We start from the raw sequence: 26,486 nt of genomic DNA, 5'->3' as shown, positions 1-26,486 counted from the left end.
CTGTCAAATGGGAGTGTGTAGGCGGCGAGGCGTTTGAGAATATGGTCCCAGGGCTTCAAATCCTGTCATTGTAAACGCCCAAACCAAACCATATTCAATACAATGATCCGCTATTTCAACTCATTACATGATACTAATAGAGCGATTTCCTTCGTATAGAATCCTAAAACTCCCTTCCCTTTTTATATCAACGCCAAACGCTAGAGCTATAAGGAATTTTCGTTGTATTTTGTGTTTGGTTGGGGAGCTTACAAACTTGATGTATTGGACTGTAAAACTGGCCCATGTATCCGTAACAGGTCACCAGGTCTTCAAATCCCACCCTAGTTTTCTAATCACCATGTATCCCCTGCAGGTCACCAGGACTTCAGATCCTACCCTCTCTTTTTAATCACCGTGTATCCCTTGCAGGTCACCAGGTCTTCAAATCCTACTCTTTCTCCTCACCATGTATCCCTTGCAGGTCACCAGGTCTTCAGATCCTACCCTCTCTTTTTCTTCACCATGTATCCCTTGCAGGTCATCAGGTCTTCAAATCCTACTCTCTCTTTCTAATCACCATGTATCCCTTGCAGGTCACCAGGTCTTCAATTCCCACCCCAGCTTTCTCTTCACCATGTATCATTTGCAGGTCACCAGGTCTTCAGATCCTACCCTCTCTTTCTCTTCACCATGTATCCCTTGCAGGTCACCAGGTCTTCAAATCCTACCCCAGCTTTCTCTTCACCATGTATCCCTTGCAGGTCACCAGGTCTTCAGATCCTACCCTCTCTTTCTCCTCACCATGTATCCCTTGCAGCTCACCAGGTCTTCAAATCACACCCTCTCTTTCTCTTCACCATGTATCCCTTGCAGGTCACCAGGCCTTCAAATCCTACCCTAGCTTTCTCTTCACCATGTATCCCTTGCAGGTCACCAGGTCTTCAAATCCTACCCTAGCTTTCTCTTCACCATGTATCCCTTGCAGGTCACCAGGTCTTCAAATCCTACCCTAGCTTTCTCTTCACCATGTATCCCTTGCAGGTCACCAGGTCTTCAAATCCTACTCTCTCTTTCTCTTCACCATGTATCCCTTGCAGGTCACCAGGTCTTCAAATCCTACCCCAGCTTTCTCTTCACCATGTATCCCTTGCAGGTCACCAGGTCTTCAAATCCTACCCTAGCTTTCTCTTCACCATGTATCCCTTGCAGGTCACCAGGTCTTCAAATCCTACCCTCTCTTTCTAATCAGCGTGTATCCCTTGCAGGTCACCAAGTCTTCAAATCCCACCCTCTCTTTCTCTTCACCATGTATCCCTTGCAGGTCACCAGGTCTTCAAATCCTACCCTAGCTTTCTCTTCACCATGTATCCCTTGCAGGTCACCAGGCCTTCAAATCCTACCCTCTCTTTCTCTTCACCATGTATCCCTTGCAGGTCACCAGGTCTTCAAATCTTACTCTCTCTTTCTCTTCACCATGTATCCCTTGCAGGTCACCAGGTCTTCAAATCCTACCCTAGCTTTCTCTTCACCATGTATCCCTTGCAGGTCACCAGGTCTTCAAATCCTACCCTCTCTTTCTCTTCACCATGTATCCCTTGCAGGTCACCAGGTCTTCAAATCCCACCCGAGCTTTCTCTTCACCATGTATCCCTTGCAGGTCACCAGGTCTTCAAATCCCACCCCAGCTTTCTCTTCACCATGTATCCCTTGCAGGTCACCAGGTCTTCAAATCCCACCCCAGCTTTCTCTTCACCATGTATCCCTTGCAGGTCACCAGGTCTTCAAATCACACCCTCTCTTTCTCTTCACCATGTATCCCTTGCAGGTCACCAGGCCTTCAAATCCTACCCCAGCTTTCTCTTCACCATGTATCCCTTGCAGGTCACCAGGTCTTCAAATCCCACCCGAGCTTTCTCTTCACCATGTATCCCTTGCAGGTCACCAGGCCTTCAAATCCTACCCCAGCTTTCTCTTCACCATGTATCCCTTGCAGGTCACCAGGTCTTCAAATCACACCCTCTCTTTCTCTTCACCATGTATCCCTTGCAGGTCACCAGGTCTTCAAATCCTACCCTCTCTTTCTCTTCACCATGTATCATTTGCAGGTCACCAGGTCTTCAAATCCCACCCTAGCTTTCTAATCACCATGTATCCCCTGCAGTTCAACACCCTTCCCCCTCTCCTTCCTCACCACCATTCTTTAGCTAGTATTCTCAAACGTCTCGGCCCTCACCAGTTTAAAAAGTCTCTCGTGTGAAGATCATGGATGTTTCACGGACTGTTTGGTGACCCTGGTGATAGTTGTACACGGCCTCTGCACTATGAACGGGGAAATCACAACCCATGAAAGCCGAGTTTGTCTCCTGTGTGGCCTTGGAAAATAGTCTCTCATTGAGGTTACTTGGCTTTTCACGGACTGTTTGGTGACCCTGGTGATAGTTGTACACGACCTCTGCACTATGGACGGGAAAATCACAACACATGAAAGGCCAATTAGTCTTCTCTGTGACCTCGGAAAATAGTCGATGATAGGAGCCCGATACGTCCAAAAATATTACCACAACCACCACAATTTTTCCACCTCTCCACCACACCACAATAATCCCCCCTAACCTAACCTAACCTAACATATCCACCCTCCCTTCCTTTCCCTTCCCAGGCTTCCCTTCTCTTCCCTTCCCTCCACCTGTCCTCCCCACAACCACTCCCTCCCTATCGACCCTCCCCACCTATACCCTTCTCTTCTTTTCCTTCTAACACAACAACCTCCACCAAAGCCTTGTCAAACTACCACCAGGCTCATAACACTACCCATGGCAATACTAACACAACAACCTCCACCAAGGCCTTGTCAAACTGTCACCAGGCTCATAACACTACCCATGGAAATACTAACACAACAACCTCCACCAAAGCCTTGTCAAACTATCACCAGGCTCATAACACTACCCATGGAAATACTAACACAACAACCTCTACCAAATCTTTGTAAGACTATCACCAGGTTCATAACACTACCCATGGAAATACTAACACAACAACCTCCACCAAAGCCTTGTCAAACTATCACCAGGCTCATAACACTACCCATGGAAATACTAACACAACAACCTCCACCAAAGCCTTGTCAAACTACCACCAGGCTCATAACACTACCCATGGAAATTCTAACACAACAACCTCCACCAAAGCCTTGTCAAACTATCACCAGGCTCATAACACTACCCATGGAAATACTAACACAACAACCTCCACCGAAGCCTTGTCAAACTATCACCAGGCTCATAACACTACCCTTGGAAATACTCACACAACAACCTTTCACTAAAGTTTTGTCAAACTATCACCAGGCTCATAACACTACCCATGGAAATACTAACACAACAACCTCCACCAAAGCCTTGTCAAACTATCACCAGGCTCATAACACCCGCATTTGACAAGGCTTTCGTTGAGGTTATGTTAGTATTTCCAAGGGTAATGATATGAGCCTGGTGATAGTTTGACAAGGCTTTGGTGGAGGTTGTTGTGTTAGTATTTCCATGGGTAGTGTTATGAGCCTGGTGATAGTTTGACAAGGCTTTGGTGGAGGTTGTTGTGTTAGTATTTCCATGGGTAGTGTTATGAGCCTGGTGATAGTTTGACAAGGCTTTGGTGGAGGTTGTTGTGTTAGTATTTCTATGGATAGTGTTATGAGCCTGGTGATAGTTTGACAAGGCTGCTGCACCATGAACGTGAAAAATACTCTTGAAAAAACAATTCATCTCCTTTTGGGGCTTTGGTAAGAGTTTTTATTAGAGCCAAAAGCGTGTGAAAGTGCGGGTCTACCATTCATTACTTAAGAACCGAGTCACCCTGATCTCCACCCAAGCCTGGCTCTCATTCGCTGCCTGGTAATGGGGTTGTTGAGTGATCCTTGTGGTAATTTCTGGGAGGTGGAGAGTCGGTACCCCTCACACACCCACCCACCCACCCATCCACACACACACACACACACACACACACACACACACACACACAACACATTACACTTTTACAGTAACATTCTTCCTTTGTCCTTATGTAAAAGTTATCCAGGATCTCAGGGTCAAATTCTTAGACCTGTCTGGAACCAAACACACATATTTGACAAGGCTTTCGTGAGAGTTTGAGACATTTCCAAGGGTCAGTCGGGTTCTAATGAGTGTTTCTTTAGGTTCACGGTACAGAAGAAGGGTCACACTACCACCAGGGTCATGAATCTACCCCTGGAAATGCCAAACACTCCTACGAAAGCCTTGTCAAATATGTGCTTGGGCGAAAATGAGACCAGTCGGGTTCTAATGAGTGTTTCTTTAGGTTCACGGTACAGAAGAAGGGTCACACTACCACCAGGGTCATAAAACTACCCTTGGAAATGCCCACAACACCTATGAAAGCCTTGTCAAATATGTGTGTTTTTAGGTTCACGGTACAGAGGAAGGGTCACACTACCACCAGGGCCATAAAACTACCCCTGGCGATGCCCACAACACCTATGAAAGCCTTGTCAAATATGTGTGTTTCTTAGGTTCACGGTACAGAGGAAGGGTCACACTACCACCAGGGTCATAAAACTATCCCTGGAAATGCCAAACACTCCTACGAAAGCCTTGTCAAATGTGTGTTTCTTAGGTTCACGGTACAGAGGAAGGGTCACACTACCACCAGGGTCATAAAACTACCCCTGGAAATGCCAAACACTCCTACGAAAGCCTTGTCAAATGTGTGTGCTTGGACTCCGAAATGTTTGATAGTATCCCTTGGGCTTTCCTTCGTCTGTGTCTGGCCTGCCTATGACTTGAACGCTTTTAAGAGAGGCGTATCATGGCAGCCCCCAAACCATTATATTTACAGCCTCGCCATCTATAGTGTTTCCATTTGAAACTGGCCGGCGGGGTTCAGGCATATGCGGGTCAGTCCCGCCCCAGATCTCTGCCACACACTCTCAAGACTTTTCGCTTCCTCTCATATGTCAGCTGTTTACCGCCTTTATATAAATTTAATTAAATAACTGGATAATCCAGTAAGGTCATATAGTGTTAAGATCGTTTCGGTTTTAGGATAATAACAAAGATTCTGTATAAATACCACGTCACTTGACAACGTTGGAATGCAACGTTGTCAATATATATATATATATATATATATATATATATATATATATATATATATATATATATATATATATATATATATATATATATATATATATATATATATATATATATATATATATATATATATATATATATATATATATATATATATATATATATATATATATATATATATATATATATATATATATATATATATAATTTATATATATATATATATATATATATATATATATATATATATATATATATATATATATATATATATATATATATATGTATCCCCGCTTATAGCGCCGGTAGGCTTTCTTCAGGGGCCTGATGGTCGGCCCCAGCCCGTCGTGGCGCAAGCAATTCTTATAGAGGATTTGAAGGGGATTAAAGGGATTTGGAGTGGGTTATAGAGGATTGGAAGGGGATTAAAGGGATTGGAAGGGGTTAAGGAGGATTGAAAGGGGATTAAAGGGATTGGGATTGGATTAAAGAGGATCGGAAGGGGATTAAAGGGATTGGGAGTGGATTATAGAGGATTGTAAGTTGAATAAAGGATAATAAGAAATTTACGGAGGATAGGAAGGGGATTTAGAGGATTGAAAGAAGGTTATGGAGGATTAGAAGGGGATTGTTGAGGGATTGGGGGGAGGATTAAGGAATGGGAAGAATGTTAAAGAGGATTGGAAGGGGAGTTAGGAGATTGTAAGAAGGTTATGGAGGACTGGAAGAGAATAATAAAGGGATTGGAAGTGTGTTATGAATGATTTGAAGGAGACTGAGGTATTGGAAGAGGGTTAAGGATGATTGGAAGGAGGTTAAGGTGTATTGTAAGGATTTATACATGATTGGAAAGGGATTTAGTGGATTGGAAGAAGGTTACGGAGGCTGGGAAAGGGATTGTAAAAGGATTGGAAGGGTGTTATGAATGACTGGAAGGGGATTAGGGGAGTGGAAGATGATCAAAATAACTGGAAATGGTTCTGGAGGATTGGAAGGAGATTAAGGGAACTGGAAGGGATGAAGGGGATTGGAAAAGTGTCAAGAGGATTAGAAGGGGTTATGGATGATTGGAAGAGGATTCAGAAGATTGTAAGAAGGTTATAGAGGATGGGAAAGGGATTAATGGAATGGGATTTGAAAAGGTTACGGAAGATTGGCAGGGGATTATAGATGAATTGAAAGGGGATTAAGGGATTGGAAGAGTATCAGGACGCTTGGAAGGGGTTATGGTTGATTGGAAGGGGACTCAGAAGATTGTAAGAAGGTTATAGAGGATGGGAAAGGGATTGGAAGGGTGTTCTGAATGACTGGCAGGGGATTAGGGGGAGTGGAAGAGGATGAAGAGAATTGGAAGGGGTTTTGGAGAATCAGAAGGAGATTAAGGGGATTGGAAGGGGTTATGGAGGATTGGAAGAAGAGTAAGTGGATTGGAAGGGGTTATGGAGGATTGGAAGGGGTGAAGGGGATTAGAAAAATGTCAAGAGGATTGGAAGTGGTTGTGGAAGGATTGGAAGGGGATTTAGAAGATTGTAAGAAGGTTATAGAGGATGTGAAAAGGATTATAAAGGGATTGGAAGGGTGTTATGAATGACTGGCAGGGGATTAGGGGGAGTGGAAGAGGATGAAGAGAATTGGAAGGGGTTTTGGAGAATCAGTAGGAGATTAAGGGGATTTGAAGGGGTTATGGAGGATTGGAAGAAGAGTAAGGGGATTGGAAGGGGCTATGGAGGATTGGAAGGGATGAAGGGGATTAGAAAAATGTCAAGAGGATTGGAAGTGGTTGTGGAAGGATTGGAAGGGGATTTAGAAGATTGTAAGAAGGTTATAGAGGATGTGAAAAGGATTATAAGGGGATTGGAAGGGTGTTATGAATGACTGGAAGGGGATTAGGGGGAGTGGAAGAGGATCAAGAGAATTCGAAGTGGTTCTGGAGGACTGGAAGGAGATTAAGGGGATTTGAAGGGGTTATGGAGGATTGGAAGGGGATTGGAAGGGGATTATAGATGAATTGAAAGGGGGTTAATGGGATTGGAAGAGTATCAGGACGTTTGGAAAGGGTTATGGATGATTGGAAGGGGATTTAAAAGATTGTAAGAAGGATGGGAAAGGGATTGAATGGACTGGGATAGAAACATGACCAGCTAACGCCTCTCATTCCCCCAGGGCGGTAACGCGTGGAGCAGCGTGACGGGTCGGCTGGTGGGCGTGGAGAGGACCTGTCTGCTGCACCTGACGGAATTGGAGCGCCTCACCCTGCAGCAAGTGGCCCTGGCGAAGCTGCAGGCACTCAACTTGGGCTGTGCCGTGCGTGTGCCACAAGGTAAGGGTGCTGGGTACGGCTTGGAGGAAGGGAGGAAGGGAGAGGAGAATGACAGAGGAAACGAAGGGAAGGGAAAGGAGGGAAGGGAAGGTGAAAGAGAAGAGGGAAGGAAGGAAAGGAGAATGACTGAGAAAACGAAGGAGAGGAAGGAAGGAAGGAAGGAAGGAGGGAAGGGAAGGTGAAAGAGAAGAGGGAAGGAGAATGACAGAGAAAACGAAGAAGAGGAAGAAAGGAAGGAAGGAAAGAAGGAAAGGAGAATGACTGAGAAAACGAAGAAGAGGAAGAAAGGAAGGAAGGAAAGAAGGAAAGGAGAATGACAGAGAAAACGGAGGGGAGGAAGTAAGGAAGGAAGGAAGGAAGGGAGGAAGGGAAAGGAGAATGACAGAGAAAACGAAGGAGAGGAAGGAAGGAAGGAAGGAAGGTAGGTAGGTAAGGGAGAATGACAGAGAAAACGAAGGAGAGGAAGGAAGGAAGGAAGGGAAAGGAGAATGACTGAGAAAACGAAGGAGAGGAAGGAAGGAAAGAAGGGAAAGGAGAATGACTGAGAAAACGAAGGAGAGGAAGGAAGGAAGGAAGGAAGGGAAAGGAGAATGACTGAGAAAACGAAGGAGAGGAAGGAAGGAAGGAAGGAAGGGAAAGGAGAATGACTGAGAAAATGAAGGGAAGGGAAAGGAGAAGGAGGAGAATAGAGAAATGAAAGGAAGGAAGGAAGGAAGGGAAAGGAGAATGACAGAGAAAACGAAGGAGAGGAAGGAAGGAAGGAAGGAAGGAAGGGAAAGGAGAATGACAGAGGAAACGAAGGAGAGGAAGGAAGGAAGGAAGGAAGGGAAAGGAGAATGACAGAGAAAACGAAGGAGAGGAAGGAAGGAAGGAAGGAAGGAAATGAAGAAAGACAGAGAAAAAGGAGGGGAGGAAGGAAGGAAGGAAGGAAGGAAGGGAAAGGAGAATGACTGAGAAAACGAAGGAGAGGAAGGAAGGAAGGAACGAAGGAAAGGAGAATGACAGAGAAAATGAAGGAGAGGAAGGAAGGAAGGAACGAAGGAAAGGAGAATGACAGAGAAAACGAAGGAGAAGAAGGAAGGAAGGAAGGAAGGAAGGGAAAGGAAAGGAGAATGACAGAGAAAACGAAGGAGAAGAAGGAAGGAAGGAAGGAAGGAAGGGAAAGGAGAATGACAGAGAAAACGAAGGAGAGGAAGGAAGGAAGGAAGGAAGGAAGGGAAAGGAGAATGACAGAGAAAACGGAGGGGAGGAAGGAAGGAAGGAAGGAAGGAAGGAAAAGGAGAATGACAGAGAAAACGGAGGGGAGGAAGGAAGGAAGGAAGGAAGGAAGGGAAAGGAGAATGACTGAGAAAACGAAGGAGAGGAAGGAAGGAAGGAACGAAGGAAAGGAGAATGACAGAGAAAACGAAGGAGAGGAAGGAAGGAAGGAAGGAAGGGAAAGGAGAATGACAGAGAAAACGAAGGAGAGGAAGGAAGGAAGGAAGGGAAAGGAGAATGACAGAGAAAACGAAGGAGAGGAAGGAAGGAAGGAAGGGAAAGGAGAATGACAAAGAAAACGAAGGAGAGGAAGGAAGGAAGGAAGGGAAAGGAGAATGACAGAGAAAACGAAGGAGAGGAAGGAAGGAAGGAAGGGAAAGGAGAATGACAAAGAAAACGAAGGAGAGGAAGGAAGGAAGGAAGGAAGGGAAAGGAGAATGACAGAGAAAACGAAGGAGAGGAAGGAAGGAAGGGAAAGGAGAATGACTGAGAAAACGAAGGAGAGGAAGGAAGGGAAAGGAGAATGACAGAGAAAACGAAGGAGAGGAAGGAAGGAAGGGGAATGACAGAGATACAGAAGGTGAGGAAGGAAGGAAGGGGAAGGAGAATGACAGAGAAAACGAAGGAGAGGAAGGAAGGAAGGGGAAGGAGAATGACAGAGAAAACGAAGGAGAGGAAGGAAGGAAGGAAGGGAAAGGAGAATGACAGAGAAAACGAAGGAGAGGAAGGAAGGAAGGAAGGAAGGAAGGGAAAGGAGAATGACAGAGAAAACGAAGGAGAGGAAGGAAGGAAGGAAAAGGAGAATGACAGAAAACGGAGGGGAGGAAGGAAGGAAGAAGAATGACAGAGAAAACGAAGGAGAGGAAGGAAGGAAGGAAGGAAGAAAAGGAGAATGACAGAGAAAACGAAGGAGAGGAAGGAAGGAAGGTGTTGGATGCTACTAAAGGGAATAGAAGAGGTTTAAGGAGGATCGGAATAGGATGTTAAAGGATTGAAAAGGGATTGATGGGACTTTAAGGGAGTTATAGAAGATTGGAAGGGAATTAAGGAGACAGGAAGGGGTTGAGATGATTGGAAGGGGGTTCGGGCGGATAATAAGGGGATTAGGGGATTGGAATGAGTTTTTTAGGATTGGAAGAGGGTTTTGCAAGATTAGAAGGGGATTAGGGTATTAGAATGGGGTTTTGTGCGATTGGAAGGGTGTTTTGCAGGATTAAAGGGGGATTAGGGTATTGGAAAGAGGTTTTGAAGGATTGGAAGGGGATTTAGGGGATTGGAAGGAGGTTCGGGCGGATTAGAAGGGGATTAGGAGATTGGAATAAGGTTTTGTAGAATTGGAAGTGTTTTTTGCAGGATTAAAAGGGGATTAAGGGATTGAAAGGAGGTTCGGGCGGATTAGAAGTGTATTAAGTGATTGGAAAGAGCTCTTAGAGGATTGGAAGGGGATAAAAAGGGGGTTAGGGAGGATTGAAAGGGGATTAAGGAAGATTGGAAGGGGATTTGGGGTATTGGAAGGGATTAAGAGGATTATGAGAAGATTTTGAAGGACTGGAAAGGGAATTAGGAGGTTGGAAGTAAGGTAGGGATTGGAAGGGGGTTAGAACCGATTAAAAGGGGGTTAAGGAGGATTGGAAGAGGATTTAGGGGATTGAAAGGGATTACAAGAAAGTCATGGGTGATTGGTGGGTATTTAGGGGATTGAAATGGGTTAAATTGGATTGGAGGGGGAGTAAACAATTGGATGATTTGGACGGAATTTTGGATTGGGAAGGGTTTAGGAAGAATTGGAAAGGGATTAAGGTGATTAGAAGGAAATTGAGGGGATTGGAATGGGGTTATGGAAGACTGGAAGGAGATTAGGGGGACTGGGAAAGGGATTGGAAGGGAGTTATGGAAGACTGGAAGGAGATTAGGGGGACTGGAAAAGGGATTGGAAGGGAGTTATGGAAGACTGGAAGGAGATTAGGGGGACTGGAAAAGGGATTGGAAGGGAGTTATGGAAGACTGGAAGGAGATTAGGGGGACTGGAAAAGGGATTGGAAGGGGGTTATGGAAGACTGGAAGGAGATTAGGGGGACTGGAAAAGGGATTGGAAGGGAGTTATGGAAGACTGGAAGGAGATTAAGGAATTGCAAAAGGGATTGGAAGGGGGTTATGGAAGACTGGGAGGAGATTAGGGGATTGGAAAAGGGATTGGAAGGGGTTTATGGAAGACTGGAAGGAGATTAGGGGACTGGAAAAGGGATTGGAAGGGGGTTATGGAAGACTGGAAGTAGATTAGGGAACTGGAAAAGGGATTGAAGGGGCTATGGACGACTGGAAGGATATTAGGGTGACTGGATATGTGATTGGAAGGGGGTTATGGAAGACTGGAAGGAGATTAGGGGGACTGGAAAAGGGATTGGAAGGGGGTTATGGAAGACTGGAAGGAGATTAGGGGACTGGAAAAGGGATTGGAAGGGGGTTATGGAAGACTGGAAGGAGATTAGGGGACTGGAAAAGGGATTGGAAGGGGGTTATGGAAGACTGGCAGGAGATTAGGGAACTGGAAAAGAGATTGAAGGAGTTAGAAGACTGGAAGGAGATTAGGGGACTGGAAAAGGGATTGAAGGTGGAAGACTGAAGGAGATTAGGGGACTGGAAAAGGATTGAAGGGGCTATGGAAGACTGGAAGGAGATTAGGGGAACTGGAAAAGGGATTGGAAGGGGTTTATGGAAGACTGGAAGGAGATTAGGGGACTGGAAAAGAGATTGGAAGGGGGCTATGGAAGACTGGAAGGAGACTAGGCGACTGGAAAAGGGATTGAAGGGGTTATGGAAGACTGGAAGGAGATTAGGGGACTGGAAAAGGATTGAAGGAGTTATGGAAGACTGGAAAGAGATTAGGGGACTGGAAAGGATTGAAGGAGTTATGGAAGACTGGAAGGAGATTAGGGGGACTGGAAAAGGGATTGGAAGGGAGTTATGGAAGACTGGAAGGAGATTAGGGGATTGCAAAAGGGATTGGAAGGGGGTTATGGAAGACTGGGAGGAGATTAGGGGATTGGAAGGGGTTTATGGAAGACTGGAAGGAGATTAGGGGACTGGAAAAGAGATTGGAAGGGGGTTATGGAAGACTGGAAGGAGATTAGGGGACTGGAAAAGGGATTGGAAGGGGTTATGGAAGACTGGAAAGGGATTAGGGGAACTGGAAAAGGGATTGGAAGGGGGCTCTGGAAGACTGGAAGACGATTAGGGGAACTGGAAAAGGGATTGGAAGGGAGTTATGGAAGACTGGAAGAAGATTAGGGAACTGGAAAAGGGATTGGAAGGGGGTTATGGAAGACTGGAAGGAGATTAGGGAACTGGAAAAGGGATTGGAAGGGAGTTATGGAAGACTGGAAGAAGATTAGGGAACTGGAAAAGGGATTGGAAGGGGGTTATGGAAGACTGGAAGAAGATTAGGGAACTGGAAAAGGGATTGGAAGGGGGTTATGGAAGACTGAAAGGAGATTAGGGAACTGGAAAAGGGATTGGAAGGGGGTTATGGAAGACTGGGAGGAGATTAGGGGATTGGAAAAGGGATTGGAAGGGGTTTATGGAAGACTGGAAGGAGATTAGGGGACTGGAAAAGAGATTGGAAGGGGGTTATGGAAGACTGGAGGGAGATTAGGGGACTGGAAAAGGGATTGGAAGGGAGTTATGGAAGACTGGAAGGAGATTAGGGAACTGGAAAAGGGATTGGAATTGGGTTATGGAAGACTGGAAGGCGATTAGGGAACTGGAAAAGGGATTGGAAGGGGGTTATGGAAGACTGGAAGGCGATTAAAGGGATTGGAAAAAGGATTGGATGGGCGTTATGGAAGACTGGAAGGAGATTAAGGGGCTGGAAAAGGGATTGGAAGGGGGCTATGGAAGACTGGAAGGAGATTAGGGGACTGGAAAAGGGATTGGAAGGGGGTTATGGAAGACTGGAAGGAGATTAGGGAACTGGAAAAGGGATTGGAAGGGGGTTATGGAAGACTGGAAGGAGATTAGGGGAACTGGAAAAGGGATTGGAAGGGAGTTATGGAAGACTGGGAAGCGATTAGGGGATTGGAAAAGGGTTTGGAAGGGGGTTATGGAAGACTGGAGGGAGATTAGGGGGATTGGAAAAGGGATTGGAAGGGAGTTATGGGAGACTGGAAGGAGATTAGGGCACTGGAAAAGGGATTGGAAGGGGATTATGGAAGACTGGAAGGAGATTAGGGAACTGGAAAGGATTGAAGGGTTATGGAAGACTGGAAGGAGATTAGGGAACTGGAAAAGGGATTGGAAGGGGGTTATGGATGATTGAGAGGGGGGTTATGGAGGATTGGAGGAAAATTAAAGGGATTGGAAGGGAATTGTGAAGGATTGAAGGTGGACGAATAAGATTAGAAAGATATCAAGGGGATTGGAAAGGGGTTAAGATAATTGTAAGGGGATTGTAAGTGAGTTAAGGCTGATTGGAAGGAATTAAGGGGATTGGGAGGGATTGAGGGGATTGGAAGGTGTTTAGAATAAGAAGAAAGGGATTGGAAGAGGGTTATGAATGATTGGAAAGGGATTAAGGGAACTGGAAGGGGACTTAAAAAATTGTAAGGAGTTTTGGAAGATTAGGTGATTAGGGGATTAAAAGGGGATTAATGAGGATTGGAAGGGGATTAAAGGATTGGAAGCGGGTAATAAAGGATTTGAAGGGAATTAAGGGGCATAGAAGGGGGTGATGGAGGATTGGAATGAAAGGAAGGGGGATTACAAGAAAGTTAAGGGGGATTGGAAGGGGATTTAAGGGATTGAAATAAGGTTAAGTAGGATTAGAAAGAGATTAAAGGATTGGAAGGGGATCAAAAGGATGGGAAGGGGGTTCTGAAGGACTGGAAAGGGATTAAAGGATTGAAAGGGGAATAAGAGGATTGGAATGGAATTTAGGGGATTGGAAAGGTGTCATGGATGATTGGAATGGCATTAGTGGATTGGGAAAGGATAACTGAGGAAAGAAAGGGGATTAAGAATGATTGGAAGAGGATTTAGGGGACTGGAAGAAGATTAGAAGGATGTAATAAAGAATTGGAATGAAAGTTAAGGGGGATTGGAAGGGGATTTAAGGGATTGAAATGAGGTTAAGTAGGATTGGAAAGAGATTAAAGGATTGGAAGGAGATCAAAAGGCTGGAAAGGGGGTTCAGAAGGATTGGAAAGGGATTAAAGGATTGAAAGGGGTATAGGAGGATTGGAATGGAATTTAGGGGATTGGAAAGGTGTCATGGATGATTGGAATGGCATTAGTGGATTGGGAAAGGATAACTGAGGAAAGAAAGGGGATTAAGAATGATTGGAAGAGGATTTAGGGGACTGGATGAAGATTAGAAGGATGTTATAGAGGATTGGGAGAGGATTCACGGATTAAAAAAAGATAAGGGGATGGGAAGACGTTTAAAGGGATTGGAAAGCGACTAAAGGGATTGGAAGTGTACTGGAAATAGGGTTTGGCGGAACGGTAGGGGGTTAGAAAGACGTTATGGAGGATTGGGAGGAGATTAAAGGGATTGGAAGTAGATTGGAAGGGGATTTGGGGGGATCGGAAAGGCATAAGGGATTGGAAGGGAGTTAGAAGTAGGTTATGGAAGATTGGGAGCGGATTAGGGGGATTGGAAGGGTATTGTAGAAGATTAGAAGGGGATTTAGGGGATTGGAAGGGGATTTAAGGGATTGGAAGGGTGTTATGGGTGATTGGAAGGAGATTTAGGGAATTGTAATTGTGTTATGGGTGATTGGAAGGGGATTTGGGAGAATGGAAGGGTTTTATGAGTGATTGGAAAGGAGTTATGGATGATTAGAAGGGGGTTTATTTGAGTGGAAGGATGTTATGAGTGATTGGAAGAGGATTTAGGGGATTGGAAGGGTGTTGGGATGATTAGAAGGGGATTTAGGGGATTGGAAGGGTGTTATGGGTGATTGGAAGATGATATTGGAGATTGGAAGGGCGTTGGGGATGATTAGAAGGGGATTAGGTATTGAAAGAAGGTTATGGGGGATTGGAAGCTAGTATGGAATGAGATTACGGGACTAGGAAGGTTCTAGTGATGATTGGAAAGGGATTGGAAAGAAGGTAATGAAAGTTTAGGAGGGTATTAAAGGATTGAAAGAAGATTAAAAGGATGTTATTGAGGCTTGGGAAGGGATTAAGGGATGAATAGATAGAAAGGAGATTGGAAGGGGATTAGAGGGACTGATAAGGGATTGGAAGGGATTTGGAGAGAGAGATTAAGATGACTAAGGAAATTATGGGGATTGGAAGGGGATTAAGGGGATTGGAATTAGATTAAGAGGATTGTAATGTAACTAAGGGGATTAAGGGGACAGGAAGGGGATTTAATGGATTGGAAGGGGATTGGAAAGAGATTGGAAGATTGGAGATTGGAAAGAGATTAAGGAAATTAAAGTGATTGGAAGGGGATTAAAGGATTTGGAAGGGAGTTATAGAAGATTGGAAGGGGATGAAGGGAATGGGAGAGGGTTGTAGAGGATTGGAAAAGGATTAGGGAATTGAAAAGGGGTTAAGAAGTATAAGAAAAAGGATTATGGGATTGGAACACGGTTATGAAGGATTGGAAGGAGATTCAGGAGATAAGAAGGGAATGGGAGGGAGGAGTTGGAGGATTGGAAGGGGATTGAGAAAGAGTTAGGAAAAATTTAAGGAGGGATTGGGGTATTTGAAAGGGATTGGAAAGGGGTTATGAAGGATTGGGAGGAGACAAGGTACTATAAGGGGATTGGAAGGGGTTTTAGGGGGATTGGAGCGAAATCAAAAGGATTGGAAGGGGATGAAGCTGGATTGGAAGGGAATTTATGGGATTGAAAGGCTGTTATAGGTGATTGGAAGTAGATAGTAAAGGGATTGGATAGGTAAAATGTGGGATTGAAAGGACATTGGGAGATTGGAAGATTGGAATAGGACTAAGAGGATTGAAAAGGGAAGAGAATAAAGGGGATAGTGATGATTGGAAGGGAATTGAAAGGGGATTGGAAGACCATTTAGAAACTGGAAGGGATTAGGGAGGATTGGAAAGGGATTGGAGGAGGAGGATGGAGGATTGGAAGGGGATAAAGAGGATTGGACGCGGGGGATGAAAGATTGGAAGGAGATTAAAGGGACTGGAAGGGATTAAGGCGGATTGGAAAGGGATTGGAAGAGGATGATGTAAGATTGTAAGTGGATAAAAAGGATTCGAAGCTGGTAATGAAAGATTGGAAGGGGATTAAAGGGAGTGGAAGGGGTTAAGGAGGATTGGAAAGGAATTAAAGGGACTGGAAGAGGATGATGTAAGATTGGAAGTGGATAAAGAGGATTCGAAGCTGGTAATGAAAGATTGGAAAGGGATTGGAAGGAACTAAGGAGGATTGGAAAGGGATTGGAGGAGGAGGATGGAGGATTGGAAGAGGATAAAGAGGATTGGAAGCGGGTGATGAAAGATTGAAAGGGGATTAAGGGGATTGGAAGGGATTGAGGTGGATTGGAAAAGGATTAAAGGGATTGGAAGAGAATGACGGAGGATCTGAATGTAATAAAGAGGATTGTAAGCGGGTGATGAAAGATTGGAAGGGGATTAAAGGGATTGGAAGGGATTAAGGGAGATTGGAAAGGGATTAAAGGGATTGGAGGAGGAGGAGGATGGAAGATTGGACGTGGATAAAGAGGATTCAAATCGTTTTATGAAAGATTGGAAGGGGATTAAAGAGATTGGAAAGGATTAAGGGGGATTGGAGGAGGAGGAGGATGGAGGATTGGAAGAGGATAAAGAGGATTGGAAGCTGGTAATGAAAGATTGGAAGTGATTGAGGAGGATTGGAAAGGGATTAGAGGGATTGGAAGAGGATGATGGAGGATCTGAATAGGATAAAGAGGATTGGAAGCGGGTGATGAAAGATTGGAAGGGGATTAATGGGATTGGAAGGGATTAAAGGGGATTGTAAAGGGATTAAAGGGATTGGAGGAGGAGGATGGAGGATTGGAAGTGGATAAAGAGGATTCGAATCGTTTTATGAAAGATTAGAAGGAGATTAAGGGGATTGAAAGGAATTAAGGAGGATTGGAAAGAGATTAAAGGGATTGGAAGAGGATGATGGAGGATGTGAATGGGATAAAGCGGATTGGAAGCGGGTGATGAAAGATTGGAAGGGGATTAATGGGATTGGAAGGGATTAAAGGGGATTGTAAAGGGATTGGAGGAGGAGGAGGATGGAGGATTGGAAGTGGATAAAGAGGATTCGAATCGTTTTATGAAAGATTGGTGGGGGATTAATGGGATTGGAAGGGATTGAGGAGGATTGGAAAGGGATTGGAAGAGGGTGATGAAGGATTGGAAGGGGGTAAGGGTGAGTAAGGGTGATTGGAACTGATTAAGGGTGAAACATACTAAGAAAAAAGGGTGATTAGACAATGATTGGAGTTTGAAAAGGGACTCATTGCTATTCAAGGGTGACGAAGGGAAGGGAAGGGTGAGGAGAAGGGTGATAAAAGGGAGGTTAAAAAAGGGAGGAGGGAAGGGAGAAGAGAGGAAGGAGGAGAGAGGGAATAAGGAAGGAAGGAAGGAAGGAAGGAAGGAAAAAAGGAAGGAAGGAAAGAAGGAAGGAAGAGAGAGAGAGAGAGAGAGAGAGAGAGAGAGAGAGAGAGAGAGAGAGAGAAGAGAGAAGGAGAAAGAGATGGAGAGGTAAGGAAGGGAGGGAGGAAGAGGAGGAAGAAGGGAGGAAGAGGAGGAAGAAGGGAGGAAGAGGAGGGAAGAAGGGAGGTAAAACAGGTGTTGATCTTCTGCTTCTCCCAAAATGAACACCTCCTCCTCCTCCTCCTCCTCATGCTGCTGCTTCCCTTTTGTTATTTCTACTTTTCTTCTGTTTAAAGGAAGGAGAGGAAGAGGAAGAGGAGGAGGAGGAGGAGGAATAGAAGGGCGAGAAGAAGAAGGAGGAGGAAGAAGAGGAGGAGGAGGAGGAAAGAGCTGTCTCACTCCTCCATAGTTCAATATATTCTCTCTCTCTCTCTCTCTCTCAGCCTTGTCTCTATTTTTACTCTCCGTCCACAAGCCAGTGTGTGCGTGTGTGTGTGTGTGTGTGTGTGTGTGTGTGTGTGTGTGTGTGTGTGTGTGTAAGACATCTATACAAATCAGTGTGTGCGTATGTGCGTGTTTGTGTATGAATTTTATGTATGTATGTATGTATGTATGTATATATGTATGTATGTATATATGTATGACCTTTATATACGTGTAAGTGTGTTTGTGTGACCTTTTTTATGTGTGCGTATATCCACGTGTGTATGTATCTGCATCTATGTACGTTAATGTGACCTTTATGTGCATATTTTCGTGTACCTGTGACCTTGAATGCCCATGAGTGACCTTGCGTGACCTTTCCAGAGCACACGTCGTCGGGGGGTCAGAAGAAGCGGCGACCTTACCTGCTCAAGAGGAAGGCGCTGACCACCGGGATCTTCGACAACAAAAAGGAAGATGGGAAAGGTCAGTGAGGGGGATCAAAGGTCGGTCAGGAGAGGGATAAGGTCAGTATTGTTGAGGAGAAAGGAAGGAAAGAGAGGGGATGAAGGAAGGGATAGGAAGGAAAGGAGAGGGAAGGAAGGACTAGGGAAAAGGTCAATAAGAGGGGGAGAAAGGTCAGTAAGGGAGGTTGAAAGGTCAGGCTAAGGGTAAAATGCCAGTAAGGTTGAGGAGAAAGGAAGGGGGGCAGAGATGAAAAGGGAGGAAGGTCAGAAACGGGAGAGAAAGGTCAGCAAGAGGGAGGGAAAGGTCAGTTAAGTTCGGGAGAAAGGAAGGAAAAAGGGGAGAGGAAGAAAGGAAGGGAGAGGAGGAAAGGCAGAGCTGAAAAGGGAGGAAGGTCAGAGAGGGGAGAGAAAGGTCAGTAAGAGGGAGGAAAAGGTCAGTTAAGTTGGCGAGAAAGGAATGAAAGAGAAGAGGAGGAAAGGAAGAAATGAAAAAGAAGAAAGGTCAGTACTATGAAGAGAAAGGTCAGTTAAAGGGCTGAAAGGTCAGGTAGTTGGGGAGAATGGAAGGGAAAAAGGGATAGGAAGGAAGGGAGAGGAGGAGAGGAAGAAAGGTCAGTACTAGGAAGGAAAAGGTCAGTCGAGGAGAAAGGTCAGTTCTAGAGGGAGGAATGGAGGGAAAGAGAAGAGGAAGAAAGAGAGAAACGAAAAGGAGAGAAGGTCAGAAAGGGAGGAGAAAGAGAGGAGAAAGAAACCAAGGAGGAAAGGGAAATGGGAAGGAAGAGGAGAAAAGGAAGGGAAGGGAGGAAAGGGGATGGGAAAGGAAGGGACTTGAGAGGAAAGGAAGGGAAAAAGAGATGGAGGAAATGAAAAGGAAGGGAAAGGGGAGAAAAGAATTGGAAGGGAGTAGAAAGGAAGGGAAAGGAAAAGGATGGAATGAAAAGGGAAGGGAAATTAAGGAAGGGGAAAGGAAAGGGAAGGAAGGGAAAGAGAGGGAAGGGAGGGGAAGAAAGGTGGAGAAAGAAAGGGAAGGGAAGGGAAGGAAGGGAAGGAAAGGGAAGGGAAGGGAAAGGGAGAAGTGATTGAAAGGCAAGGAAAGGGAGGGAAGGGGAAGGGAGGGGAGAGGAAGAAAAGTGAAGAAATGAAAGGGAAGGGAAAAAGTCAGTTGAAAGGGGTGAAAAGGTCAGTTGTGGGGGTGAAAAAGGTCAGTTGTGAGGGATGAAGAAAGGTCACTTGTAAGGGGTGAAAAAGGTCAGTCGTGAGGGGTGGAAAGAGTCAGTTGTATGGATAAGAAAAGGTCAGTTGTGAGGACTGGGAAAGGTCAGTTGTAGGGGTGAAAAAGGCCAGCTGTGGGGGTGGAAAAGGTCAGTTGTGGGGAGAGGAAAAGGTCAGTTGTGGGGAAGGGGTGAAAAAGGTCAGTTGTGGGGTGAAAAAGGCCAGTTGTGGGGGTGGAAAAGGTCATTTGTGGGGAGTGGAAAAGGTCAGTTGTGGGGGAGGGGTGAAAAAGGTTAGTTGTGGGGGGTGGAAAAGGTCAGTTATGGGGGGTGGAAAAGGTCAGTTGTGGGGGGTGGAAAAAATCAGTTGTGGGAGGTGGAAAAGGTTCGTTGTGAGGATTGGAAAAGGTCAGTTGTGGGATGGAAAAGGTCAGTTGTGGGGGGTGGAAAAAGTCAGTTGTGGGGGGTGGAAAAGGTCAGTTGTGGGAGGTGGAAATGGTCCGTTGTGAGGACTCGAAAAGGTCAGTTGTGGGGTGGAAAAGGTCAGTTGTGAGGGCTGGAAAAGGTCAATTGTGGGAGTGGAAAAGGTTAGTTGTGGGGGGTGGAAAAGGTCAGTTGTGGGGACTGGAAAAGGTCAGTTGTGGGGGTTGAAAAGGTCAGTTGTGGGGAGTGGAAAAGATCAGTTATGCGGGTGTGGAAAAGTTCAGTTGTGGGGGGTGGAAAAGGTCAGTTGTGGGGGGTGGAAAAGGTCAGTTGTGAGGGGTGGAAAAGGTCAGTTGTAGGAGGTGGGAAAGGTCAGTTGTGTGGGGTAGAAAAGGTCAGTTGTAAGGGATGGAAAAGGTCAGTTGTGGAGGTGGAAAAGGTCAGTTGTGGGGTTGAAAAAGGTCAGTTATGAGGGATGAAAAAGGTCACTTGTAAGGGGTGAAAAAGGTCAGTCGTGAAGGGTGGAAAAAATCAGTTGTATGGATAAGAAAAGGTCAGTTGTGGGGGAAAAGGTCAGTTGTGAGGGGTAGAAAAAGTCAGTTGTGGGGGTTGAAAAGGTCAGTTGTGGGGGTGGAAAAGGTCAGTTGTGGGGGGTGGAAAAGGTCAGTTGTGAGGGGTAGAAAAGGTCAGTTATTAGGAGTAAAAAAGGTCATTTGTGGGGGGTGGAAAACCTCAGTTGTGGGGGTTGAAAAGGTCAGTTGTTGGGGGGTAGAAAAGGTCAGTTGTGGGGGTGGAAAAGGTCAGTTGTGGGGGTAGAAGAGGTCAATTGTGGGGGTGGAAAGGTCAGTTGTGAGTGGTGGAAAAGGTCAGTTGTGGGGGTGGGAAAAGGTCAGTGTGAGAGCTGGAATAGGTCAGTTGTGGGGGTCGAAAAGGTCAGTTGTGGGTGGTGGTGGAAAAGGTCAATTGTGGGGATGTAGAAAAGTTCAGTTGTGGGGGTGGGAAAGGTCAGCTGTGGGGGTGGAAAAGGTCAGTTGTGGGGGGTGGAAAAGGTCAGTTGTGAGGGGTGGAAAAGGTCAATTGTGGGGGGTGGAAAAGGTCAGTTGTGGGGGATGGAAAAGATCAGTTGTAAGGGATGGAAAAGGTCAGTTGTGGGGGGGGTGGAAAAGGTCAGTTGTGGGGGTTGAAAAGGTCAGTTGTGGGGGTGGAAAAGGTCTGTTGTGAGGGGTAGAAAAGGTAAGTTGTGGGGGTGAAAAAGGTCAGTTGTAGGGTTGGAAAAGGTCAGTTGTGGGGGTGGAAAAGGCCAGTTGTGGGAGGTGGAAAAGGTCAGTTGTGGGGGGTGGAAAAGGTCAGTTGTAGGGGGTAGAAAAGGTCAGTTGTGGGAGGTGGAAAAGGTCAGTTGTGAGGGCTGGAAAAAGGTCAGTTGTGGGGGTGGAAAAGGTCAGTTGTGAGGGCTGGAAATGGTTAGTTATGAGGGCTGGAAAAGGTCAGTTGTGGGGGGTGAAAAAGGTCAGTTGTGGGGGGATGGAAAAAGTCAGTTGTGGGAGATGGAAAAGGTCAGTTGTGGGGGATGGAAAAGGTCAGTTGGGGGGGGTGGAAAAGGTCAGTTGTGAGAGGTAGAAAAGGTCAATTATTAGGAGTAAAAAAGGTCAGTTGTAAGGTGAAAAAGGTCAATAGGAAGTCTAGGACACGTTCAGGATATGTTCAAGTATATTTCAAGGTCACAGTTTTTGTTTTCTAGGTCATGTGATTTTTGGTGTCTATTTATTATTATTATTATTATTATTATTATTATTATTATTATTATTATTATTATTATTATTACCCTTTCTCCTGTTTTGCATCCCTTCCCTTCCCTTCCCTTCCCTTCCCTTCCTTCCCCTTCCCTCTTTTCCCTTCCCTTTTCTTTTCTTCCCTTCCCTTTCCTTCCTTATCCATTCCTTTCTCCCCTTTCGCATCCCTTCCCTTCCCTTTCTCTCCCTTCCCTTCCCTTCCCTTCCCTATTCATCCCTCCCTTTCCCTTCCCTTCCCTTCCCTTCCTTCTCTTCCCCTCCCCTTCATCTTCCCTTCTTCCCATCACCCCTTTCATCTCCGTCTCATGACCTTCCTTCCTTCCTTCCTTCCTTCCCTTTCCTTCACTTCCTTCCTCTTCCTCCCTTTCCTCCTTCCTTTCTTCCTCCTTCCATCCCTTCCTCTCATCATCCTTCTCTTCCCTTTTCTAACTCTTCCCTTCCCCTTCCTTCCCTCCCCTTCCCTTCCCATCACCCTCCCCCTCTCACCCCTCCCCCCCCCCCCCCAGACGGCGTGGAGGGGGGCCAGGTGTTCGGTCTCTCCCTCAACAAATGTCTCGAGAACGAAAGAAACCGCTCGCGCGAGGCCGCCGAGAAGGCCGCCCTCGCCGCCGCCGCTGCCTCCACCGCCGCCGCCACCGCAGGGGAAGAGCCGTCCGCCCTGAGCCGGAAGTCCTCGCAGGGGGGATCCCACGCCTCGTTTTCTTCGTTGAATGAAGCGACGAAGCAGGTGAGGGGCGGGAAGGGGAGGGGGAAGGGTGCCTGGTAGTGTGGGAGGGAAAGGGGGGAGGGGTGGAGAATGGGGGGGGGGAAGGGAGGGGAAGGGTGGTAGGTGATGGAGAAAGAGGTAGGAAAGAGAAGGGAAGAGAAAGGAGAGGAAGGGAAAGTGATGGGAAGAGAGGGGAAGGGAAGGGAAAGGAAAGGAGGGTAGGGAAGAGAAGGGAAGGGTAAGGAGAGGAAGAAAAGGAAGGGTAAGGGAAGGGAAGAGAAGGGGAAGGACAGCGAAGGAAGGGAAGGGAAGGGAAAGGAGAGGAAGAAAAGGAAGGGTAAGGAAGGAAGAGAAGGAAGGAAAGGAAGGAAGGAAGGGAAGGAGAGGAAGGAAAGGGAAGGAAGGAAGGGGAAGGAAAGCGAAGGAAGGGAAGGGAAGGGAAAGGAGAGGAAGAAAAGGAAGGGTAAGGGAAGGGAAGAGAAGGGGAAGGAAAGGGAAGGAAGGGAAGGGAAGGGAAAGGAGAGGAAGAAAAGGAAGGGTAAGGGAAGGGAAGAGAAGGGGAAGGAAAGGGAAGGAAGGGAAGGGAAGGGAAAGGAGAGGAAGAAATGGAAGGGAAAGAGAAAGGAAGACAGAGAGGGGAAGAAAAGGAAGGGTAAGGGATGGGAAGAGTCTCCCCCTTGCTTCCTCCACTTCCTCCCTCTCACAGCATGGCTTCCGAAACAAAAGATCCTGCCTATCAAATCTATTAACCTTCTATAACGACCTCTTCACTGTTTATGACGTAACCAAATCACTGGACGTAGTCTATCTTGATTTCCAGAAAGCGTTTGATAAAGTCCCGCATCATAAATTACTTTACAAATTAAAGCAAATAGGTATTGACGGTCAGGTAAACCAATGGATCGCGAATTGGTTGAGCAACAGACAACAAAGAGTAGTGATTGACGGATTTAACTCAGAGGGCGCCGGTCACTAGTGGCGTCCTCAGGGCTCGGTTCTTGGCCCAGTGTTTCATTATTTACATCAACGACGTGGATGTTGGACTCAATAATCGCATTAGTAAATTTGCAGACGACACAAAGATTGGTAACTCGGTTCTGACTGACGAAGACAGGCAAAGCCTCCAAGAGGATTTGCACAAAATTTCAGCTTGGTCGGATAGATGGGAGATGCCCTTTAACGTAGACAAGTGCCAGGTCCTTCAAGTTGGAACGAGGAATAAGAAGTTTGATTACGAAATGCGCGGCGTTAAACTCAAAAGCGTTCAATGCGTCAAGGACTTGGGGGTCAAAATAGCGTCAAACCTTAAATTCTCACAGCAATGCATCGATGCAGCAAATAAAGCGAACAGAATGTTGGGCTTCATTAAAAGAAACTTTTATTTAAGAATAAAGATGTAATACTCCTGCTCTACAACAGTTTAGTCAGACCCCACTTGGAATATGCGGTACAGTTTTGGTCTCCCACCATGCAAAGGATATTGCTAAATTAGAAGGTGTTCAGCGTCGGGCAACGAAAATTATCCTTCCTTGCGCAACAAATCCTACGAAGAAAGGCTTACCCTAACATGTTCTCTTGAGAAACGTCGCCTGAGGAAAACTTATCGAATGTTTTAAAATACTTAATTGTTTCAAGAATGTAGACAGATCAACATTGTTTATGATCGATGACACTTTGCGCACGAGGAACAATGGCGTAAAACTCAGATGTAGACAAGTAAATTCAGACTGCACCAAATTTTTCTTCACCAACGTTGTAGTGCGTGAATGGAATAAGCTCCCATCATCAGTGGTCCAGTGTAACACGATTGACTCCTTCAAAAATAAGCTCGACCGTCACTTCCTTCAACTTAATATCAACTAGAGTAGAAATGCAACGTTTTGGAGTCTCCTGATTAATGTAAAATCACTTAGGTTTAAGGACAGACCACCAAGTCTGGACCATGGGGTCTGTGTGGTCTGATTTTCTATGTAAATCTATGTAAATCTCTCTTCCTCCCTCACACTCTCACACTCTTTCCTTCACTCACTCACTCTTTCTCTTCCAGTCCTCAACCGGGTCTCTTGAAAGCCTAAATCTGGACCGCAAGAGACCAAGTTTAGCGGGAGGCAGCGGCGGCGGCGGCGGCGGAGGAGGAGGGGGAGGGGACGGTCTCGGCCTCTCCCCCACCCCCCTGTCCCTTGACCTACTGGTGGTTGAGCCCAGCCCCCAAATCCCGGGTCTGGTCAGCACGTGTCTCCGCTACCTCCAACAAAGTGGCCTTCACACCCTGGGGCTGTTCCGCGTCTCCTCGTCCAAGAAGAGAGTGAGGCAGGTCAGTGTGCGGTGGGATTGGCTTGGGCTTTGTTGGCTCGGGCTGGTTGAGGTTTGGGTTATCTCGGGTTGGTTTTGGTTGATTCGGGTTGGGTTTGGGTTGGGTTGGGTTGTTTCGGGTTGGTCTGTGTTTAGGTTGTCATGAGTTATTTTGGGTTGATTCGGGTTGGGTTTGGGTTGGGTTGGGTTGTTTCGGGTTGGTCTGTGTTTAGGTTGTCATGAGTTATTTTGGGTTGATTCGGGTTGCTTTGGGTTTGGGTTGGGTTGGGTTGGTTCGGGTTTGTCTGAGTTTGAGTTGAGTTGGCATGGGTTTGGGTTTGGTTGTTTTGGGTTGGTCTGGGGTTGGGTTGTCTTGGCTTGGCTTGGGTTGGGTTGGGTAGGTTTGGGTTTGGTTGTCCTGGGTTTGTTTGGGTTTGTTTGCGTTTGAGTTGGGTTGGCATGGGTCTGGGTTTGGTTGTCTTGGGTTGTTTTGGGTTGATTCATGTTGGGTTTGAGTTGGGTTGGGTTGGTTCGGGTTGGTTGAGGTTTGGGTTGTCTTGGGTTGGGTTGGGTTAGTTCAGGTTTGGTTTGGGTTGGGTTGGTTTGGTTTGGTTAGGTTGAGTTGGGTTGGTTCAGGTTGGTTTGGGTTGGGTTTGGGCTGGTTTGGGTTGGCTCGGGTTGGTCTGGATTTGGGTTGTCTTGGGTTATTTTGGGTTGATTCGGGTTCTGTTTGGGCTGGGTTGGGTTGGTTCAGGTTGGGTTTGGGTTGGTTTGGGTTGATTCAGGTTGAGTTTGGGTTTGGGATGGGTTAAGTGGGCTTGGGTTGGGTTGGGATGGTTCGGGTTGGTCTGGGTTTGGGTTGTCTTGGGTTATTTTGGGTTGATTCGAGTTGGGTTTGGGTTGGGTTAGGTTGGTTCAGGTTGGGTTCGGGTGGGTTTGGGTTGATTCAGGTTGAGTTTGGGTTTGGGTTGGGTTAAGTGGGCTTGGGTTGGGTTAGGATGGTTCGGGTTGGTCTGGGTTTAGGTTGTCTTGGGTTGTTTTGGGTTGATTCGAGTTGGGTTTTGGGTTGGGCTGGGTTGGTTCAGGTTGGGTTTGGGTTGATTCAGGTTGGGTTTGGGTTAGGTTGGGTTGGTTCAGGTTGGGTTTGGGTTGGGTTGGTTCGGGTTGGTTTGGCTTTGGGTTGTCTTGGGTTGGTTTGGTTGGGTTGGGTTGGTTCGGGTTGGTCTGTGTTTGGGTTGTCTTGGGTTGGGTCGGGTTGAGTTGGGTTGGTTCGGGTTGGTCTGGGTTTGGGTTGTCTTGGGTTGGTTTGGTTCGGTTTGGTTGGGTTTGGGTTTGGTTAGGTTGGTTTGGGTTTGTCTGGGTTTGAGTTGGGTTGACATGGGTTTGGGTTTGGTTGTTTTGGGTTGGTTTGGTTGGGTTGGGCTGGTTCAGGTTGGTCTGGGTTGGTTCAGGTTAGTCTGGGTTTGGGTTGGGTTAAATGGGCTTGACTTGGGTTGTCTTAGCTTGCTTTGGTTGTCTTTGGCTGGTTTGGGTTGGTTTATGTTGGATTGGGTTGGCTTGACTCGGTTTAGGTTGCGTTGGGTTGGGTTGGGCTAGTTTGGGTTTGCTTAGGTTAACTTTGGCTTGGTTTAGGTTGTTTTAGGTTGACTTGGTTTGGAATGGGTTAGGCTTAGTGTGGATTGATTTGGGTTGATGTGAGTCTGGGAAGTGTTGGGCTTGTCTTGGTTCAGGTTGATTTAGGTTTGGGTTTGGGGTGGTTGGGTTGGGTTGGTTCGGGTTGGTCTGGGTTTGGGTTGGGTTGAGTGGGTTAGTCTGGGTTAGTTTGGGTTGATTTAAGTTTGGGTTTGAAAGGGTTAAAACTGATAAGTGCCTGGCTTG

The 26,486-nt window shown here is 46.2% G+C and overlaps 1 protein-coding gene across 2 annotated transcripts in view; it reads left to right on the top strand.

The window, feature by feature from the left end:
* Positions 1 to 26,486, top strand: part of LOC126993943 (uncharacterized) — a 79,904-nt gene that overhangs the window by 24,630 nt on the left and 28,788 nt on the right. For both annotated transcript variants that reach the window (XM_050853172.1, XM_050853171.1), the window contains exons 2-5: positions 7,278 to 7,434; positions 18,104 to 18,205; positions 22,117 to 22,337; positions 24,364 to 24,630. In XM_050853172.1, coding sequence (XP_050709129.1) covers positions 7,278 to 7,434; positions 18,104 to 18,205; positions 22,117 to 22,337; positions 24,364 to 24,630 — 747 coding nt within the window. The remainder of the gene's footprint in view (positions 1 to 7,277; positions 7,435 to 18,103; positions 18,206 to 22,116; positions 22,338 to 24,363; positions 24,631 to 26,486) is intronic.

The sequence above is a fragment of the Eriocheir sinensis genome, unplaced genomic scaffold (genome assembly GCF_024679095.1).
Source record: "Eriocheir sinensis breed Jianghai 21 unplaced genomic scaffold, ASM2467909v1 Scaffold7, whole genome shotgun sequence".
In the NCBI taxonomy this organism is placed as follows: Eukaryota; Metazoa; Arthropoda; class Malacostraca; order Decapoda; family Varunidae; genus Eriocheir; species Eriocheir sinensis.
This window is presented reverse-complemented; position numbering and strand designations above follow the sequence as displayed.